This window comes from Dendronephthya gigantea, unplaced genomic scaffold (genome assembly GCF_004324835.1).
Source record: "Dendronephthya gigantea isolate DGI-Jeju-01 unplaced genomic scaffold, DenGig_1.0 000019F, whole genome shotgun sequence".
Taxonomy (NCBI): domain Eukaryota; kingdom Metazoa; phylum Cnidaria; class Anthozoa; order Malacalcyonacea; family Nephtheidae; genus Dendronephthya; species Dendronephthya gigantea.
In genome coordinates this window covers 565,023-586,778 of record NW_021163029.1, presented here as the reverse complement: position 1 = coordinate 586,778, position 21,756 = coordinate 565,023, and the positions used below count along the sequence as shown (strand labels likewise).

The 21,756-nt window shown below is 38.3% G+C and overlaps 4 protein-coding genes across 9 annotated transcripts in view; all 4 read left to right on the top strand.

Annotated features, from left to right (window-relative positions):
* Positions 1–2,051: 2,051 nt before the first annotated feature.
* The window catches only part of LOC114521193, a 36,552-nt gene continuing 16,847 nt past the window's right edge, over positions 2,052–21,756 (top strand). For 2 of the 5 annotated variants that reach the window (XM_028541613.1, XM_028541616.1), the window contains exons 1-2: positions 2,302–4,489; positions 4,630–4,740. The gene's annotated coding sequence lies outside the window, so the exon portion shown is untranslated. Of the gene's footprint in view, positions 2,247–2,301; positions 4,490–4,629; positions 4,741–21,756 lie in introns of those variants that run through there. The other 3 variants (XM_028541614.1, XM_028541615.1, XM_028541619.1) reach the window with 3 other exon arrangements.
* LOC114521192 lies at positions 8,836–12,976 on the top strand. Of its 2 annotated transcripts, XM_028541611.1 has the most exons (4): positions 8,836–11,109; positions 11,178–11,469; positions 11,566–12,137; positions 12,232–12,976. In XM_028541611.1, the coding sequence occupies exons 1-4, from the start codon at positions 8,922–8,924 to the stop codon at positions 12,915–12,917; spliced, it is 3,738 nt and encodes a 1,245-aa protein (XP_028397412.1). In that variant the 5' UTR covers positions 8,836–8,921; the 3' UTR covers positions 12,918–12,976. The 2 variants fall into 2 exon arrangements, with proteins under 2 accessions (XP_028397412.1, XP_028397413.1); XM_028541612.1 differs by lacking the exons at positions 8,836–11,109; positions 11,178–11,469 and having other exon boundaries at positions 11,478–12,137.
* LOC114521028 lies at positions 14,098–15,156 on the top strand. Its single transcript, XM_028541418.1, has one exon. The coding sequence runs from the start codon at positions 14,098–14,100 to the stop codon at positions 15,154–15,156; it is 1,059 nt and encodes a 352-aa protein (XP_028397219.1).
* LOC114521027 (uncharacterized protein F54H12.2-like) lies at positions 16,434–17,765 on the top strand. Its single transcript, XM_028541417.1, has one exon. It carries the CDS (start codon positions 16,434–16,436, stop codon positions 17,763–17,765), a length of 1,332 nt encoding a protein of 443 aa, XP_028397218.1.

Below are 21,756 nucleotides of genomic sequence, written 5' to 3'. Positions count from 1 at the left end.
ATAGAGGATCTCAAATTCACTGCTTCAGTCATGAGCAAATGATGTTTGTCCCTTTATGTTTGCCATAACCTTAACATAATAAGATCAGGACTAACATTCTTTTCTGAGGGTTCGTCAGATAATGGAATGCGATTATGTTTGTTCAATGTTCTTAGTGGCATGAGTTATTTCACTTGCATTCAGTTACCTGTCCATCAAAGGAGCAAACTATAGTCCTAGTTTTAAGTTTAAGTAGACTCCAATGGAATAATGGATGGCCACAAAGCAAAAGACAAATCGATAGAAAAATCGAATTTTTGACAAACAAATGCTGATTTAAACAAAACCTTTAGGGCGATGTCTCATTTGACTTAAAATTTTTAGAAAGATGGATGAAGTGGATCTTCTGAGCTAAAAACTAGTTTATGAGATTATTTGATGCTGGCAAAAACAGGAAAAAATATAGCTGAGGAGGAAAGCTGTGCAATAGTTTAGCACTGGCTGAGCTATTTTTGAGTTTAGAAAACATGTAATACATGCTTTAGATAGAATATATTTCCAGGAGATAAAACGAAATAAATTAGCAAATATCTAGCTAGGATTAATAGAAATGTGAAAACGAAATAATATAAAGAGCTTACAAAGGACTTTGTGTACTTGAAATGAACAACAACAAAATGTCATGTAAATAAGGCAAGCAATTCAGCGTATTTAGCGATTTTAGGCGTTTGGCTATAAAAAAACAACTTCATCACCTTTGTCTTGGACTATTTTTCACACAAAGATTACAAATTGATGCTTATGCGCGACTATTATTACCACACACGGGTCTTTTTAGCGTAACTCTGAAGACAAAAAATAAAGACATGGCCATATTATATGGTTTCAGTTCCAGGTTAAAAAATTAGCAATAAGACACTCTATGCCTTGATATTATTTAAAAAAAACAGATTTAAAAGACGGTTAGAAACGTGAAAAATACGGATAAATAATATTTACGTGTAAATATGGGATTTCATTGCAAAGAATTCAGCCAGAGTACATATATATTTCCCTAGTGCCAATGTAAATATCTTTCGGCATCAATTGGACCAGCTTTTTTGATTTTCAAAAATCAATTTTGAGCCATAAATATGCTCAATTGCCTTTCCACAATTAAGGAAGGATACATATACCGATACCCTTTAAGAATTTATTCCAGAAATAGCCATATAGGTAGCACGAATTTTTAAAAAAAGCAATTTTTCGTCCTAAAAACGGCGTTTTACAAATTAAATTCTCTCATGACACTTGTGACTTGCCAACTCACCGGAAGTCATCACGCGGAATATCACGCAGCGCGTGAGACACAAAATTCACAAAACAATCAGCAAAAACAAAAAAATTCATATGCATATATCTAATGGTTATTAGTTATTACTCACCATAAGGTTTTTTAAAATGGCCGCAAGTTGTTTTTCTCACTGAAGGGACAAATGAAGAAAAGCGTTATTTTAACGAAAATACTGTACCTGAAAGTACAAAAGAAGTAAAAAATGGGCCTACAAGTGTTTACAAGGAAAAAATTAATTTGTTAAACGCTTTTCAATTTTTTTTTCGAAAACATTGTTTTGTTTGAATCGCCGTAAAAAGTTTAGAGATATTGGTTTTATTACTTTTATACTCAGGTTTGTAAAACATGCATTTTTCACAACAGATTCATTTTTTTCACAAAATCACCTATTATCTATCATTACATTCATGTACTTACACCTTTCATGTTGACAGTCTTCCTTACTTTTGCGTTATTGCTTAATTCAGTCATAGAAATTTGTTTATATAATTACCATTTTTTAATTTAGTTCATTGATATTTTTATCTAATTTTTATATTGTGATTTTATTCTGTCGCTAGAATTCAAGATGGAGGCATCAATGGAGCATCTTCTGCTTGTTTCAAAGGTTTAGATTTGCCCAGATTTTTAGTTAAAGTTAAAAATGGTAAGATATGTTTGTTATTTCGTTCAGCACCCCAGTTCTCCGGGTCTTTCCTTGCAATACAGTCTTCATTCAAAGGATTGTTTGAATTGGAAAATATTGATATTTTGGAAGATATTGATATTATTTCCTGCCAGCTTTCTTTATTGTTTAGACTTTTCAAAGAGAAGTGGTTGACAATATGCATATATAAAAAATCGAAGGAAGGTTGTAGATTGTTCATGAAAAACGTCTGAGGCTGAGAAAGCCTTCCTTCCTCGCATACGTTATTTGCTGTCGCAACAGAACCATGTAAGTGTTAAAGCATGTGAAATGTGAGTAAAAATACAGGAAGGGTTATGGATTAGTGTAAGGGTATATTTGGTAAAATCTTAAAGGATAGGTCTTCTTAAGATCTTTAACATCATGACAAGATCTTATAGGATCATATTAAGATATAATAAGACACTCTTGGATCATGGTAAGGTGTTACAGGATCATAGTATAAAGATCTTAAAGGATAACAACATGATCCTGCATTGCATTATAATTTTGGACTAGTTTTGCTTCAACATTAGGGTAATTTTCTATGTGTCATACATATCCCACCAGATCGATGCGAAAATTCAAATCTGATCAGTTAGTTCTTTGAACAAAATTGATTTCAAATTGGACCTTAGCAAATGCAGTTTAGCAATGTCGATTTTAATAGTCGAAAAAGAATAAAATGCCTTTTTTATATCTCATTACGGTCAGTGTGCTAATTAGTTTGACGCAATAATGTTTGACGCAATAATTAGCTTCGTCATAATCACTGTCATAATTGACTGACTGCGCGAGTGAAAACATTACTTTTAACGAGTTAAAATCCTTTTGAAATGGCTAGTAATAAAAGTGGAAAGACTGTGTCACCGGGTCAATATCGGTTGGACATATACTCTATAAGAAAGTACCAGCCAGCGCTTCTAGAATTTCTAGATATACAAAACTACGTCTTTTCGTTGATCGATAACGCGAAGAGAATCTTGATCGAAGAGGAAATTATGAACAAAAAACTGCAAGAAAGTTCAAAGAAAGACCACGGAAAAGTAAGAAGGAACTTCTAGGTATTCCATTAATTAATGTAATTTGCAGAATTGCGATGATTTACAGCGTTTATTTTACTCATTTTAATAAAATTTTCATGCAATTATAAGTTGCTGGGCAACCACAGTAGTTGCCAAGCAACTAATTAATGGCAAAGCAACATCTCATTTCATTCGCCATTTGCAGGCGCAAGTGAACTCACGCGCGCTTATTTATGTTTATGTTCACACGCGCTTATTTATTTATGTTATCTGAAGTGGACGAAATAATTGAAACGTTGCCTGAGACTGTAGAAGAAAAAGTTGCAATGACCATAATCGCAGCCGTGTAAATGCTGGTAATCAAGCATCTAAACAATCATGTTATTTCTGTGGTGAAAGCTTCCCACATAAGCAAGGTCGAAAATCATGCCTTGCAATGGACAAAAAATGTCGTAATTGTGGAAAATCAGGCCATTTTGCAGTAAAATATACACGAGTCTGTAGGTCGCGAGGATTTGATCAAGCAAACCGAAAACAAACTGATGGCGATGTAAAATCAAAGGATAACAAAGTGAGTGTCGTGCACCTTGACTTAAGAATGGACACACCACTTGAAGCAGACAGTGATAACGATAGTGAAAATGCATTTACTGCATGGGAACGCAGCGAAATTGACGAAAAATTTGAGCGAGATACCTAGTGTAAACATTCATGACAAGAAAACTTCCTGTGTCAGCTGTACCAATCGGCGGCAAAGATCGTGTCAAAGTGCTGATTGATGCAGGCGCTTCTGTGAAGATTCTATCTTCCCAAGAGGCCAAGACTTTGAAAGACTACATAAATCGAAGCATATTACGTTGGGACCGACAAGACTAAAGCTGCACGCTTTTGGATCACATTCGCCCGTACAATTGCTTGGAAAATTTGACACATAAGTTATATCCTCAAATTTCCTTTATACTTTTACGTTGATCGGAGGCCAGCAGCAGGAACTGACGCGAAACTGTACTGACTGTGCACGGGGTGCAATGGCTTTTTCCTTGTTTATGAACTCGCGAGGCATGCTGCAACGGTACTTGCGATCGGACGAGCTGGTCGGTGTGGAAGAAAGACCAACTGCCAAGGGTATGCAATTCGCAAGCTACTCTTAGCTGTAGGCGGGGCTGGTGAATGCAGCAAATAGCTGCAAAGCATAATTAAAATCATGGCTCGTGATTAAATTCTGCGGTCGCCCAGGCAGATCCAACCATCCTTGCTTTGGAGCTCCATGAAACAGAATGGGGCAAGAGAATAACGTCACCAGCCCATGACAATCTCGACCTGTAAAGAACGAACAAGTCTCATGTCTTTCCACTCACGAGCGATCTGATAAAGTTTCGTGACTACCTCTGGAGGCCATTTCAAAAGGGGACAGAAACCTCCGAAGCCGTGTGAAACCGACAGAAGTGTGCCTTGCAAGACTCGTAATGTTAAACTGACAAGAAAGAGGTAATATTCTTATAGTTTTGCATGGTGAATTGTTATAAGCGATCAAAGGAAAATCGTAATTTTCGTCAATTTTTGGAAAGTTTAAAGTGTCAGAACATACCACATATTCAACAGCTAAAAAACGTTTTGCATGAAAACAGGGGGAGAGACCGCACGGATGAAGCTGAAGGCATACCAATCGCGATGTAATCAAAATCAAGAGATGTACCAATCGCTCTCGGTTTCTAAAAATAAAAGCAGCTTTGCAAAAAGTATGTCTATTTTTCATTCACATTGCCTGAAAATAATTTTTCCGTTCTTCTCTCTACACTTGTCGTTTCAAACAACACCAATGTTTCATTCCATGTCACATTTCACATATCTACTGTATATATCACGATATAGAAGAATAACATGCATGATCTTTAAATCAACTGTTGCAATTGTTTGGTTTCAAAACCTACATGTTCAAACCATTCAAACATAATTCATTAAATTTATAAATCAAAAAGCTGAAGACGCGTACCGGCTAAAATTAATCCATAAATTTACGATGCTCTTTTCAGCTCTGCTTTCATGAGCTAATAAACATTCTGAAATTCGAAAATGTTTAATAAAGTATAATGACTCCGAAATATAAAGTTTATGAAGCAGAGCTCGGTCAACCGTACCGATTTACACCTCGGCCCTATACACACAGTGACATTTTTGTTGGAAGCAGTGCGTTTTTGATAAATAAGAACATTAGTAGGTAGCCCCCCCCATCCAGCGAGGAAAACACGCAACGCGTGGACCCCACGCGGGATGTCGGAAACTGTCGGATTTTCCCGAAGAGGTGCGTGGTCTCCACGCGCGAGTAGAATAGTGCGCGAGGGGCGGGGTAAACAATAAAGCGTAAATACGCATAATAGCGTAAATACGCATAATAGCGTAAATACACAGGATACGTTTGTTTGACAGCATCTTACTCAAATTACACAAATGCCGGTTTACTTATCACGCAGTAAGAATTTGCGAAGAGTATATTTTATTTTACTACTGAGAATTACACATTTGTATGTTCATTTTAAGAATTCATTTCTTAAATATTCATTGTATGTTTTGTGATGATTGTTCTCATCATTTAGTCACCTAGTACATGAATGTCTACTTTATCGACATAATGCTTAAAAATCCAATATTTGAGTTCAACGTATCCGTGATCTACGCATGCACACCATAACTTTCGAACAAACTCTTTATTTAAATGTTTGTCTTTCATCAAAAACAATCTTCCATTCGTTTTCGTCTTCAACCAGCGTGGATAAGATTTTGTTTTCAAAGCTGGATAAGAGCATGTAGATAATTGGGTGCACAGCATCTTCTCCACAATAAAAGATTAAGTCAGCTACTTTCATTTTTACAGCAAATAAGACACTCTTCGCTTCAATTCTTGTCTATGATCGGTACGGAGCGTGGTTCTTTCAATCGATGCGTGTGTACTTGTGCATTTCATTCGCACTAACACGGGGTTTAATATCACTGAGACGCACGCCAAATCATTCGAATAAACCGCTTGACTTTCATCTAAGATAGGTATCCATATGGTAAAACAAACGATACACTAGAAATACGTATGAGGAAGAGTAACGATTTAGTTCAGTGATGAAGAAAATATTGTTTTTATGATTAAAATAAGGTTCTCAATAGAATCGAAATTTCGTTTACAAACCGTTTTTTTTTATTTCTTGCGTTACGTCTTCTCCAACCACATCGCGAAGGCCTCAACCTCAACTTTTGCGCAGTGCTGATACGCCCAGGCATCCAAATGGTTCCCGCAGGTCTCCAACCAACCAAGCTGATCGAATAATTTATCTGCCTTGGGACAACCAAGGCATTCCAAATTAATTGAAGGGATTCTTAGTTTTGTTAAGAGATCCCTTTCAATTATCCGCGCCTTTGTAGGCAATCGCGGAGTTTGGATTTTTTCTTATTCTTCTGTAGAAGTTCTCCACGATTGCTTCTAATTGCGAGATATCGAATGTCTTGACACCCCGCGGTACCCCAAACGGCAGTTTATGAATTTTCTTTTGCACGAACTTGCACGCCTTCTGGTCTTTTTCGGTTAGGTCCGACCAACGAAGCCCAATATCGAAGAAAAAGGATTGCCCGTAGGTATCTCCCACTTTGATCATACCAAGCTCCTTGCAGCGAAATTCACTTCCAACTCGAAAGCCGTCCATGTCCATGACAGCGACGATATCATTTTGGCGAGCCATAGCGAACGATTTAGCACAGTTTTAACCCGACTTTTATAGAACATAACTAGGGGTACGCGTGAATGCAATACAGGAAGTTCACGAGGGGTAATAGTGCGTAAATACGCAGAGTGGGACTATGTAGAGTCGGACTTTACCCAGAAGATAGCGTAAGTACGTAGGGTTGGACTTTACCGAGAGAGTGGCGTAAACACGTAGGGTTGGACTTAAAAGATATAAATATTTTTTAACGGTATAAATAAAGGATATGGTTTTTCGTGCAATTTCATTTCGATGTTTATCATGAATTCTTCCCAAGGAAAAGAACAGATATTCGGCGCGGGCGGTTTAACTATGGGTGAATTTGAGCCGTCGGAAGTTAGGAACTTATGTCATTTGATGGACGCGATATTTGCAGAGGCTGTTTCCAGCGAGGTTGGAAAAGTTTGCAAAGAGAGATGTAGAGGTTGTGAGTTCGATAGTCCTAGTCAGAGGAGACACGAATGTATAATGTTGTCGGAAGAAGAAAGATGGGAGATGCATGGTTTGGAGGCCGTTGACCAGGTGTTTCGGCGCGGAATACTTTGGAGAGAATTTATTGAGGCTATCCGTGTGATGAGATTGGATTATAACGAGTACGCAGCAAAACATTTTGAAAACCTCAAGAGAGACCGTGAGGCAACTCTTAACTTTCTGATGGGTTTGAGGCGAAGTTCAGGCTATTCTGAATACCAGCCCATTTTAATTATCTCTCTTACTGGATTAATGATCATTAAGTGAGGACAATGTGACTGAATTGACATTTTTCATTTAATTTTACTACGCTAAATGTTATGAACCGTCTATATTATTATACTTGTATTACTTCATTTTACTTTCATTTTTTTACTGTTCGTCCAAGAATGATATATCGAAGTTCTCGATGGCGTCCCAAAACCTCTGTTCAGGAGTACCATGAACTTTGATTCCCTCAAATTGAAGCACCAAATCGATGTTCTCCCTCATCATATATATGTAGAAGTCTACGTATTTCTGCAGCTTTTCTTTCTTTTTGTGGTAGTTTTTTCTCGATCTTTCGGCCTCTTTTTGTTTGCGGTTCATTTTGCTTTGACTTGGTTGATTTTACCAACTATTTTTATACGCGTGGGGATTATGCAACCATTGTTAACAAATGCTCATTAATTTGATAAGAATGGTATGATTTTATGCAAATCGGTACCACGCTTGTTAACGGCGCCTCAGATGTCGTATATATGCCGAATCTAAATATGCCCAAACTAATATTAATGAGCTATAAAGTCTTTCTTTAACTTCCTATGCATTCAATCGGTATATAAAATAGGGGGTTTATGTGACCATACATCCCGTACGACACGATTTAATCGTGTAGAATCAAAAACATTTGCATCACGAAATAGTTATTATATTTTAAGCGTATTTACGCATGGCAATGATGATTTACATGAACAGATATTCTGCACGAGTGACAGCGTATTTACGCATTAAATTAAAGATACATGACTGTTGTTCATCATATGAATTATCAAGCGCCTTAGGTGTCAGGGTGTGTGCGTATGTACGCATTCCTGTGATATTATGTACAAACAAACTGCTGACGTTTAAAACTGCATGATCGTGAGAGTATAAATTTAGGTTACAATAAAGGCAAAATTATCAGTTACACAATATTAGGAAGAGGACGTTGAGAGTTTTCGGTTTACATCTAAAGGTATGAGTCTTCCCTTTTTGCGTTTTTTATCTTCTTGCATTTAACGTTGTAAATCACTCAATTAAAGATTGTTTCGTCAAACCACACCGCTTGTTTTTCTGTTTAGATATGAATGTGATAGATAAATATACGAGAGTCAAACGGTTGGTCAACTTTCGGAGTTGGAAAGACGTTATATCTTGACTGATGTTGAGAAGGAAATACTTTCTAAAAAGAAGGCCGACATTTTAAGTCGCTTGATGCGATGGAGGGTGGAAAATGTTCGTCTCGGTATCGCTGCGGATCTTACAGATTCTTGGACCCTAGAACAACGCCAACGATTTTTGGAGGATTGGCAAGACGACGATTTATTATCACAAAGTGACATTGGGGAGCTTGCTTCAGGGTTACCGATACGCTTGAACAAGGAGGAAACGTGTTGCCAAATTGGCAAGATGACAGATCTTTGTCACAGACTGGTCGCGGACAGAAAAGAGCCGTCGACGTAATGAATGAGGGCGCGAGCACATCAAACGAGGTTAGCGACAGTAATTATTTTACCCTGACAAATGTGAAGCAAGTATATGTTAAAAAGTTTAAAACCAGTGGTGTCGATTACGCTGTGCAATTTAAGGATACCTTTGCTAATTTGGAACTCTATCAATTTCATAATCAGCTGCATGACATATTTGGGGGCTTGCTCAGGTCCATTACTCAGGATATTCCAGAGCACGATCAAGTTCGTTTTGTGTTGCAATCGCCTCAGCTTGAGACTCCTATTTCTCTTCCATTCATGTCACGTTCTCGTCTTACGACCGAACGCGTTTTAGCTGAATTTGAGCGTGTCGTTCAATCTAATCGGGAATTTCGTTTGAATGATAGTGTTAATCTCAATTTAGTTCATGTTGAAATGCCGAATGGGGGTACCGGTTCAAAACGTAGTGAAATTAATTTGGAAAAGCATTTAGACCGGAAAGGTTCAATTATTCGAATTCAAAACACAGATAACATTTGTTTAGCTAGGGGATTAGTTGTTTCTATCGCCAAAATTGAAAACGATAATCGTTATAAAAGTATAGTCGATCATCGCTGGCCAATGCAAACACAATTGGCGTACGAATTGCATGAAAAAGCTGGAGTCCCAATTGACGCATGTGGTTTAGATGAGGTGAAACAATTTCAAACCTATTTGTCTGATTATCAGATCAATATCGTTTCGAAGGAGCATCAAAATACCATAATCTATTCCGGTCCCGAGAAAGACAAACGGATTTATTTGTTTTTGCACAATAACCATTACGATGTAATCACAAGCATGCCGGCATTTTTTGCTCGGAAAAAGTATTGCCATACCTGTAAAAAGGGGTACGATAAATTGACTGATCACTCATGTCCTGACTCGTGTAAATTGTGCTATTTTTCAAATTGTCCAATTGTTTCGTGGGTTCCCTGTGCTTGTTGCATGCGTGTTTTTAAAAGTCAGGAGTGTTTTAACCGACATAAGCAATCTGTAGGCAACGCAAAATCAGTGTGTGATTCTTTGGTTAAGTGTCTTCATTGTGATCTTGTTGTAAAACGGAGTAGGCTGAGGCGTGATTTGCATCACTGCGGTGAAACTCGTTGCTCTACCTGCAATACCTATGTGCAAGCTGAAAATCATCAATGTTATATGCAACCCGTCAGAGAGGTAAACACCAGAGACATAAACGATGAAGCGAACCTTCACGATGATGAGGCAAACGACGAGAGCCACTCACCTCAAAGCGGGTACAATCAACTCCTATTCTTTGACTTTGAATGTCGACAAGAAAACGGAAATCACGAACCCAACCTATGCATAGTGCAAAACGAAGCGGGAAACGAATGCGTATTTAAAGGCGATAATACAAGAAATGAGTTTTGCGAGTGGTTATTTACCAAGGAACATGCGAACTGCATTGTAGTAGCACATAATTTTCAGGGTTACGACGGGTATTTTATTCAGCAATTCCTACACCAAAACGGCGTGATTTTCGATCTCATCACAAGAGGTGCCAAAATCCTTACATTGAATGTCCCGTTGTTCAAGATTAAATTCATAGACTCTCTCAGTTTCATACCCATGAGACTTGCTGATTTTCCGAAAACCTTTGGTCTCAATGAGCTTGCAAAAGGTTATTTCCCTCACCTTTTCAACAAAAAGGAGAATGAGAATTACGTTGGCCCAATACCTCCAAGTCCATTTTACAATCCTGACGGAATGAGTCCTGATGAAAAAGAGACGTTTTTAGAATGGCACGGTAATATGAAAGAAAACAATTACGTGTTCAATTTCCAGCAAGAAATTCAAACCTACTGTCGTTCAGATGTCGATATTCTACGGCGTTGTTGCCTTGAGTTTCGCGAACTGTTTCGTGATGTTACAGATATCGATCCGTTTGAGAAATGTCTCACCATTGCATCAGCATGCAATTTGGTGTTTCGAAAGAATTTTCTGAAAGAAAACACTATTGCCATCATCCCACCTCACGGTTATCGTCCGAAAGACAAGCAATCGATCCTGGCTCTAAAGTGGCTAACCTATACTGCCGAAAAGAGTGATATTTACATCCAACATGCCCGCAACGCTGGTGAGAAACGTGTTGGTACTTATCTACTGGATGGGTATCATGAAGAGACCAACACAGCCTATGAAATCAACGGTTGCTTTTGGCACGGTATGTTGTTAACATTACTCTCTCTTTTAACGTTCTTGTCTAATATTTTGTTTATTAAACTTTTGCAGGATGTTTAAAATGTTATGCCAGAGATACGGTGAACAGTGTTAGTGGTAAAACCATGCATGACCTGCATCAAGCTACAATGGAAAAGACGTGTTACCTCCGAGATCAGGGCTTCAATGTTATCGAAGTATGGGAGTGTGACATCACGCAAGAATTAGAATGCAGCGAAAATATGAAAAGTTACTTTGACAGTTATGACTTAATTGATCCTTTGGAACCTCGTGATGCCTTCTTTGGTGGTCGAACCAACGCTGCCAAACTATTTCACGAGTGTAAGGATGACGAAAAAATAAGGTGTAGTATAAATCTTTGAGTGAAGTACAAATTAAATATACAACTTTATTGTACAACTATTAACGACTTTTTATTATGACGTCATGATGACGTCAGCTATTTAGATTTCACGAGCCTATATCCCTGGGCAAATAAAATGACGCGAACAGTCGTCGGTCATCCTCATATCATCACAGAAAATTTTGACGAAGATATCTCCAATTACTTTGGGTTGATCAAATGTACAGTTTTGCCACCTCATGGTCTCTTCCACCCTGTCCTGCCTTATCGTACCCAGGGGAAGTTGATGTTCCCTTTATGCAAGTTATGTGCTGATACGTGTAATCAATCCCCATGCACCCATTCCGACACAGAAAGAGCTATTCAAGGAACCTGGTGCAGTGTGGAGTTGGAGAAAGCCTTGGAGAAAGGTTACGTAATTCTGAAACTCCACGAAGTATGGCATTTCCCACAACAATCTGATGAACTGTTTAAAGATTATATCAATACGTTTCTGAAAATCAAACAAGAAGCGAGTGGTTACCCAAAGAATTGCACCACAGAGGAACAGAGACGCCTTTATGTTGAGGAGTACTACGAGCAAGAAGGAATCCGTTTGGATCCGTGCAAAATCGAGCATAATCCAGGGCTGCGTGCATTGTCAAAACTGATGCTTAACTCATTTTGGGGTGAGTATATTGCTACAAGCTTTGCCGTACCCTCTAAAGGATTTTTTTTCTCTTTTTTTAGATCAGTAACCTATTTTGTCTCATATATTTTTAGGCAAGTTTGCACAACGTCCCAACATGTCAAAGGTAGAATTAATCGCAAACCCCCAAGTTTACTTTGACTACCTAACCTCAGATGAAATCAATGTTCTTGACGCAAATTTCGTCAATGATGAAGTGATTGAAATCCACTATGAAAACAACGAAAATTTCATCGCACCAAATTCAAAAACGAATGTTGTCATCGCTGCTTTCACCACTGCCTACGCTCGCCTCAAACTCTACGATGTTCTGGATCAACTTCAAGAAAGAGTTCTGTATTACGATACTGACTCAGTGATATTTGTCAGTCAACCTGGTGATCCAGAGCCTCCTACGGGTCCGTACCTCGGTGAACTTACAGATGAATTAAAAGGAGACTACATCACCACGTTCATTTCCGGAGGCCCGAAGAATTACTGTTACCGCACAAATTCGAACAAAGTTGAGACAAAGATACGCGGTATTACATTGAATTGCACCGCTAGGCAAAACGTTAACTTTGAGGTGATTCGTGCTTTGGTGTACCTTCATGCAAAATGTAATGTCGCAGGGCAAGTATCCGTAGATATCCCATTCAAGATTACTCGCAACACCAAAACAAAAGAAATTGAAACCAAACGCATGAAAAAGGACTACCGTATTGTTTATGACAAACGTGTTATTATTGATGAGTACAAAACACTTCCATACGGATTCTAACTGCATATATTCTATATTGTCTTTATGTGTTTTATGTTTAAATAAACGTCAAAAATAAAGTCTGGCAGATTTACTGTCTTATTATGAGAGTATTTTTTTCTCGATTATTTTACACTTAAACGTGTCCCCTGCTTTTCGGATAACCACCAGATTAATTCGTTTGTGTATCGTAGTATGGTTAGTCCTTCGCTTGAGCTTGAGTTTCCTGATCTTGTGCAGTTTGGCTTTTCTCTCGTCTTTAACATTTTTCTTCTTTTTAATAGCCCTTTTACGTAGATCATTTACCCCAGTTGATTTCGAGCGTAAAACCTCTTTCTTTGAAGATGCTTTAGGAGACATCGTTTTGTGTGCACACTTGGCCGGCATATTGCAAACTGAGGATTCGGTTTAAAATCATGTCATTTTATACATATGATTTTCGCGATTACAGTAAACGCACTCATTACAAAAACCGAAAAGTCTCTTCTTTTAGCACCCGTCTTCGATCTGCACAAAAATTACTTCTCCAATTACCACGCGTATATTTGAGCAGTTCCGAACTGTCTACACAGGGTTTAATGTCCGTTAGGGTTTCGATAAAAGCCTCCGTGACCTTTGTCTCCGAGATTTTTGACAACGCCTCGTCAAAATACATGCATAACTGTTCGTCTTTTTCCATAGTGATACATTGATGATTTGTCTGAGATAAATTTTCCATAATACAACCATCACAATTTGCAACCACTAGTAGAATAATTGATATCTCTTTGCGTAACACTTTAGCAGTTTGGATACGTCTCAGCGATGACGTAACATAAACGTTTGTTGTCAATGTCCAGAGGTTTGTATGGAGAATCTCTTTTCACGGCTCTCCAGACAGGTTTGACGTTTTTTAATGTGCAAATGTTTATACAACAAGTACAACGTCGACATATTCAGTGCCTCAGCAAGAGCCGTAGTGTGAACATGGGTAATTCCTTTAGAAAAAGTCCTAAGATCAACAAAGATCACAACAGACAAAAGATGTTTAGATTGGGCATAAGTTTCGGTCGCAACGATCTTAATCTTGAGGGGCATTTAAATAATAAAAACTACAAGCCGGTTGACAACGCGGAACAAGACATTGTTCAATTGCACAGTGAGACGCATGAAAGTATTGAAAACGCCGAAGAGTAAAAGTCAAACCCTCATTTCACGCCTGATGAACGAATACTTATCTAGCGTTTATTATGATCCTAAACGATCTGGAGGGTTTGGTGGAGTGGATCGTTTATATAAAGACGTTAAAAAAGAAGGAAAATTTAGAATAAGCCGTAAGAAAATCAAGCAATGGTTAATGGAACAGGACACATACACTTTACATAAACCTGTTCGTCGTAATTTTAAACGAGGTCGCGTAATTACGGGTAATATTGATCAGTTTTGGCAGATGGATTTGGCAGATTTACAATCCCTACAGAAATTTAATGATGGATATCGATATCTTCTCGTATGTATTGATGTCCTCTCCAAATACGCCTGGGTGATTCCGTTGAAAAATAAACAGGAGGAAGCTTTCAAACTTCTCTCTGGACGTAAACCTGAAAAAATTATGACTGACCAAGGAACGGAGTTTTTAAACAGACATTTTCGAGGCTTGATGAAAGAAGAAGATATCCAGTTGTACAATACGTATAACGAGACCAAAGCATCAATCGTAGAACGCTTGATTCGTACTTTGAAAACAAAAATGTGGCGGTATTTTACAGCAAAGAAAACCATGAGATACATTGCCATGTTGCCAGATTTAGTTTATTCTTACAATCATAGTGTTCATCGTAGCATTAAGATGAAGCCTGCGGATGTTAGCATTGAAAATGAAAAGAAAGTATGGCATACTTTGTATGACGATCATAATGTTGGAAAAAATGTAAAGTACAAATTTAACATTGGTGATCAAGTTAGAATTAGCAAATTAAAACGAAAGTTTGAGAAAGGTTACTTACCAAATTTTTCCAAAGAAATATTTACTATAAGTAAGCAAATTCCTCGCGATCCTCCGGTATATAAGCTAAAAGATTATGACGATGAGGAACTCGATGGAACGTTCTATGATAAGGAATTGCAAAAGGTCGTCAAACGTGACGACGTGTACGAAGTCGAAAAGATTCTTAAGAAACGTGGGAGGGGTGATAATATACAATACTTTGTAAAATGGTTAGGGTACCCGAACAAGTTTAATTCATGGGTACCCGCTTCAGAAATAAATAAAAACCTTTAAACGTGTACTTTCGTTGTTATATTCATTTGTATTTCACGATGAGCAGAGCACATTTTTATCTTACGCTTCCCAGCAATGCATCCTTAAATATCTTTCCCGATAACAAAACTACCAGTTACCGTGTTAAATTACCACAACCTGTTGATTTGAATGGTGATTGGGAAGTTGGTTTGTACTCCGTTTCTTATCCAAACACATGGTATACTCTTCAGAAACATGATAATAATATATATTGGGATGACGGCAAAGGATTTTATTTGGCGGCATCTGTAGAATATGGTTACTACAAAACAATGCAAGACCTTCTCAAAGCCACCAACAAAACTCTGAAAAAAGAGACCCGTAACGATAACATCAATTTAACGTTCAATGCCGTAACCGGAAAAGTGACAGTTCACCTAAAAAGTGGCTATCGGTTGGTTTTGGCAGGAAGAATGTCTATTATCTTAGGATTTGGGGGAAAGGAAGTAAAATTAACAAAAACGACCACTAGTCCTTATGTTGCAGACTTGTTTGATATGTCAACAATATACATTTATTGTGACGTTGTTCAACCTCAGATTGTCGGTGATACAAACGCAAAGTTACTCCGAAGCATTCCAGTCGAGGGAAAGTCTGGGGACATCATTACCAAGACGTTCACAAACATACAATATGTGCCAGTCCAAACTAAATCATTTGAGGACGTGGAGATTCTTTTAAGGAACGACACAGGCGATCCCGTGCCATTTGAACGCGGGAAGGTGGTGATAACACTACATCTCAGACAGCACAGTTATTTCTAAAAATGAGTAACCCGTACATTCGTTACTATCTTGATCAACAACAAGGGCGTGGTATGTCTGTTTTCAGAGGCAGACCATGGCAAATGGGTCATGGACAAATGGGTTTTGGACTAGGTGGTCTGTTTAAAAGTGTTGCCAGGGCAGTCATGCCAATTGTAAAAAGTGGAGCAAAAGCTCTTGGTAACATTGCCCTGAATACTGGAGCTAATCTATTAGGAGACGTTGCCTCGGGGAAAAATCTGAAGACAGCGATAAAAAGTCGAGGGCGTGAAGCCGTAAACATCGCAAAGGGAAAAGCCGTTAATCGAATAAAACGTACGCTCAAACAGGAAGTGGAAAACGGAAAACAAAGAGAAACGCATCAATTAACAGGAAAAGTCGTCCCAAGAGACGCAAAACGACTAAAAAGAGAAAAGCATCAACATCCACAGCCAGAAGCAGACAGACCAAGAAGCGGAGAACAACTCGTGCAGAAGATATATTTGGTTAAACATGAATTTTGTGCATTCAAAATCTCCTGAAGGAATGAAAAGTGAACTTGATTTATTTGGAATACCATCAACACAAGTTGGATTGGAAAAAGGACATTGGATCGATCATCAACCGGTATCCAGTGTAGAAGACGGTGGTCCAATCACATTTCTGTGTCCAGGAACTGATGATTACGTTGACTTGTCGAAAACGATTCTTGTAGTGAGAGCAAAAGTGACAAAGGCTAATGGGCAAGATCTTGACGCAGACGAAAGAGTCGGAGTTGTAAACAATTTTCTGCACAGCCTTTTCAAACAAGTTGACGTCTTTTTGAAAGAAAAGCAAGTGACACAAGCTACTGGAACGTATGCATACCGTGCGTATTTGGAGACGCTGCTTAATTTCGGGATTGGTGCTAAGCAATCCCAACTCACCGCGGCTTTGTTTTATAAAGATACAGCAGGAAAATTTGATGTGTCCAATCCTGCAATAGCGGTTGCTGCTAACACCAACTATGGTCTTAAAAAGAGATATGAATTCAGCAGCCAGAGTAAAACGATTGAAATGGCTGGACCTATATTTAGTGATGTGTTCTTTTCAGAACGTCTCCTGTTAAGCTTTGTAGACCTAAAAGTTATTCTGAATCGCAATATTAACGAGTTTTGTTTGATGGCTTCTGAAGATGATGCGGATTACAGAGTAAAATTGATGGATGTTTATCTGAAAATACGTAAGGTGAAAATTAGCCCAACCATTTCCATGGCCCATGAGATTGCATTGAAAAAAGGTCCTGCTATCTATCCTATCCGTCGTGTTGAATGTAAAAGTTTCATTATTCCAGCTGGAAATCCCTTAAGAAAAGATAACATTTTCAACGGACTTGTCCCGAAATCATTTGTTTGTGGCTTGGTCGAAAGTGCGGGATTCAATGGCGCGTACAAACAAAATCCATTCAACTTTCAACATTTCAACATGTCGTTTATTGGAGCGTCTGTGAATGGCGAAGAAGTACCCTTGAAAGGTATGCAACTTTCCTTTGCCGGTGCAAATCCTAGATATATTGAAGCATTTTACACAATGTTCTCTGGTACGGGAAAGATGAACTACAACACTGGAAATGATATCTCACGCGATGAATACATAGGAGGAAACGTGCTTTTTGCATTGGATCTGACGCCAGACATGTGTGGTAGTTCAACGCACTTTAATGCTGTTCAGAAAGGAAATTTCGCAGTTGACGTCAAGTTCTCTCGTGCGCCGGCAGCAGCTGTGAGTCTTGTCTGTTATGCAGAATTCGAAAACCTGATACAGATTGATGGTGAGAGAAACGTCATATATGACTATACCGGCTAGATGAATACCGGACAGATAGCCCGCGCATTGGAACAAGACTCTTTGACAAGTAAAAAATTTTGCGGTGTGTTTCCAAGTGACAAATTACCTGAAAAAATTGAAAATTATCCTTGCGGTTTTGTTGCAAACACAGATCCAAGCACTGAACCTGGAACGCATTGGGTGGCCTTTTACTTTCCATCAGAACATAACGGAGAATTTTTTGACAGTTATGGGCAGCCGCCGGAATTCTACTCATTTGGGAACATTTTCAAGGGATATTCTTATGAATTTAACAATCGCAAACTGCAAAGCAATTGGTCGGATGTTTGTGGCCAATATTGCATATTCTATCTAAGTCATAGGGCACGTGGACATAGCATGAATAAGATTGTTCAGTTATTTAGTAAAAATACATTGTTAAATGATGAAAAAGTATCTCATTTTGTTAAAAATAATTTTAAAGTAATGTTGAAAGAATCAAATGCTGTAGAACAACAAAGTAAAAAGTTGTTTAAATAAATGTTGTCAAAAAGAAATCAACGTGTGTGTAGATGTGTGTGTGTGTGTGAAAAAAAACTAAAACGGGTTGGAAAATAACCATTTATTTATTCATTAGAACATGCAGTTACAAAATTCAATATTTAATCCATTGTTTGGGAGTTTTTTCCTGTGTATCATGTCTCTTCAACAGTCTTTCAAAATAAGCTGATGATGGGCTTGATCGTTTGGGTGTACTGACAACGGATTCTCCTCCTGCAGACAGAGTATCCATTTGTTTTAACCTTTCCTCATTTCTCACAATGTCTGTAGGTATGTTCATCTTGGACAAAACAGTAAAAAATTCTTTCGATCCTTTAGGATTAAAATTCTTTCTTCTTCTCATAGCGTCGCTGATCAAATCAGAAATGTTTGAACGTGGAACCTTTTTACCGTCCAAGGTAACTTCTCCAGTCTTATCCCAAGAAATAACGTCAGGTCTCGTTTTCAAACGGTTCAACAATGCTGTCGCTCTTAAACGCATTGTCTTGGGTATATTATCTACAATCACGGAATCGGGCAGGGGGTTAATTTCGTTTGCCCCGTCGTCTTTTTCGGATTTTGTTTCCATTGCCAACCTAACAGTTGGGATCTCCTCATCCTTTTGTTGCCTGAGATTCATAAAACGTTCCAGATTGGCATAGTATAGTTTCTGTTTTTGCGCATCATCAATATCAGAGCGTTGAAGAATATCTGACATTTCTCCATCTGTCTTAATCATGTTTCTTACAATTGGCGACGTTTCAATTTTTTGCTTTTGTTCGTATCTAGCAAACACGTCCTCGGGGACCAGTATCATTCGTTTTGCATGCTTCATTTTGCTAACAAACTTCCGAGGACACTTAGGACCGGTGGCAAAAGAGCTGTAAGTAAATTCCCACCTTTTTGATTAATATATTGCTTCTTTCGTTTTCTTGACACTTTCTTATTTGCCAACGCACGGAGATGTGTCCTGTAGCGCACTAAACGTCGCTTTTGAATTGGTGTTAGTGGAATAATACCTTTAAGTAGATTCAAAGAGCATTCGCAAATAGCTGTGATGACATCTGCAGGACAATGTTCGATAAGCAGTTTACGCAACTTAGGTTTAGACTTTACCATAACTTGAAGATACGGAAGACTTTCTTTCATGCGCTTCGACATGTTTATACTGATAGCCGTTGGTCAACGCGCGTAACTTAAGTACGTTTCACGTAGACGACTTGTCTTTCTCCAGGAAGAATAGATGTTCTGAGACGCATATTCTCCGGCGTCAACTGATGACAATCAACCATTAGATAACCATAAGGCTTATTTGTAGCATCATGGAAAGCCTCCAAAAGATAATTCATGTTATTAGGAAACATCTGTTTTGCTAGTGTTGCAATACCGAGCGAGTCACGTGGATTTCGGAATATTAGCATGTAGTGGGAATTCAAACTTATCGTCGTGATAACTTTCCTGGTGGGAACAAGTTCTGCGTAAGGTAGAGAACGGATATACCCCGATGATGAGAGCCACGCGTAAATAAATCTGCTACCCGTTGATCGTTGGAACATTGAGACATCAGATCATCTAGTACGACAAGAGAGTTATCGTGTCCTTTTACCAAATCGTATAAATCGTCCGGAAACCCCTCTACTAGTGTAAGATTAGGAAACTTTTGCAACAGCTGTTCAAATTCTTGCTGATATATACCGTAGCAGTATATTATATTGGTTGGAACTGGATTGAAAAGTTCTTCTAAGTTATGCAACATGTTTCGAACCAAATAAGATTTCCCACTTTGGCTTTGTCCACAAACATAAAAGTTTGCAGGCGTTTTAAATCGCACATCCATCGCGGATACACACACAATGAATTTCATGATACATGTCCATGTGTTTTATAGAGAGAAAATGTGTTTGATAAAAGAAATCATTCGGTCGAAAAGGCTCTGTTTGACCTTAAACTCCTCAAAATCGAGGCTCTGAAGTCGTGTAGCAACGAGCCTTACGGCTCCACGCGTGACCTCCTCGGAGTTTTTCATCAAGGAAACCAATGCTAAGTAGGCCATTGCGCGACCAAAGTTTCTCACATTGATTTCATAAAAAATAACTACCAAATCAGAAGAATTTAAAACCGCCGATTGGTATGTAGACTTGTGTTGCACAAGTAAATAATTGATATGATGAGTTAACGTTTTCATATTAATGTCGACGTTATTCTTTTGCAGCTCGTCTAAGATCACCTCCATTATTAGCAGCGCGAAATCACAAATGAATACAGATGGGTGTAAAACATTATATTTATGTCAACAAAAATAAAGTGTCTATAAAGTTTTTATATAAACGTTTCAGTTCTACTGAGGATAAAGATCTCGGTAATATAATGGTATGAACGGTTCTTCAACACCGATTTGTTCTTCGGGTACCCATTCAAAAAATCGACACGAGTCCTTCTCCCCATTGGGGCAGCAAAAGAACATACGATCTTTATTGATGCCTTCTTTCTTCACCTTTTGTAATGTACACGATAGCCCATGATGACAGGACGGTTTCGTTGTTGGCTTCACATCACCCCACGTCCAAAAGGAACATGGATCCTTCTTGTCAGAGCATACAAAAAACGGTCTTCCAAAACTTCCTTTCATTAAATCTTTAACCACACGCATTTTTGTGGGTTTTTTATGTGTGTCACATTGCGGCTGTGATTGATTCGTAACTCTCCAAGCAGCAATGGCTTTCTCAAATAGATATCCATCGTCTTCCGTGCAAAAGAAATTACAACTAGGACTTTGACCACAGAACCAAAACGAACCGTTCTTCGTTGTCGCAGTAGAAGCAGGCTCCCCGTGTAAGCACCTCATCGCTTAATCTTGACTTAAAATATATCACACAAGCTCTTCCAAGTGAAACTCGTAAACATGCAATGATGATATCCAGCGTTTATGCCCCAAATTTATACTCTAAGACAACACTGAAAACCAATAAGATCATCGGATGACAATCTTAGATGTCTCCTCAGACGTCTGACCTTGCATATCTTAGTCAGATTGTGTTGTGAGAAAACTTTGAATTCAGTTGAACACAAACTTTGACGATGGAAAGTTCGAACAAGGTATTCCATTTGCTAGAAGTAATGTATGCCAATGTTGTAGAACGCGAGGTTCAAAGAATGCGCAGTAAACTTTGCTGTGGTTGTAAAGTAAGAGATCAAGACTGTTTAATGTTAGATGAGTACGAGACATGGCAGTTGTATGGTTTCGAAGCCATAGAGCAAGTTAACAATACATGCATGATATGGAGTGAGTTTGTTGAAGTAACAAGAGTCTTAGACCTTAAGTGGTATGATGATGTATCTCAGCACTGGAAACAACTTACGAAAGATCCAGATTTTATACTGATCGAGTCCTTAATGAACGTAAAAGATCCTAAAGTTCAAAGTGCATTGAACCAGCTGTCTTATTGGAAAGGAGATTCATACCAAACTGATCCACTAGAGTCAGGTGTCG

What these genes read in the sequence shown, in the direction of transcription:
- LOC114521192 (XM_028541611.1), top strand. Translation starts at nt 8,922, where the DNA reads ATGAATGAGGGCGCGAGCACATCAAACGAGGTTAGCGACAGTAATTAT. An exon ending in CAACGGTTGCTTTTGGCACG is followed by an intron (nt 11,110 to 11,177) that starts GTATGTTGTTAA and finishes AAACTTTTGCAG; the next exon opens with GATGTTTAAAATGTTATGCC. An exon ending in GATGCTTAACTCATTTTGGG is followed by an intron (nt 12,138 to 12,231) that starts GTGAGTATATTG and finishes ATATATTTTTAG; the next exon opens with GCAAGTTTGCACAACGTCCC.
- LOC114521028 (XM_028541418.1), top strand. Translation starts at nt 14,098, where the DNA reads ATGAACGAATACTTATCTAGCGTTTATTATGATCCTAAACGATCTGGA.
- LOC114521027 (XM_028541417.1), top strand. Translation starts at nt 16,434, where the DNA reads ATGAATTTTGTGCATTCAAAATCTCCTGAAGGAATGAAAAGTGAACTT.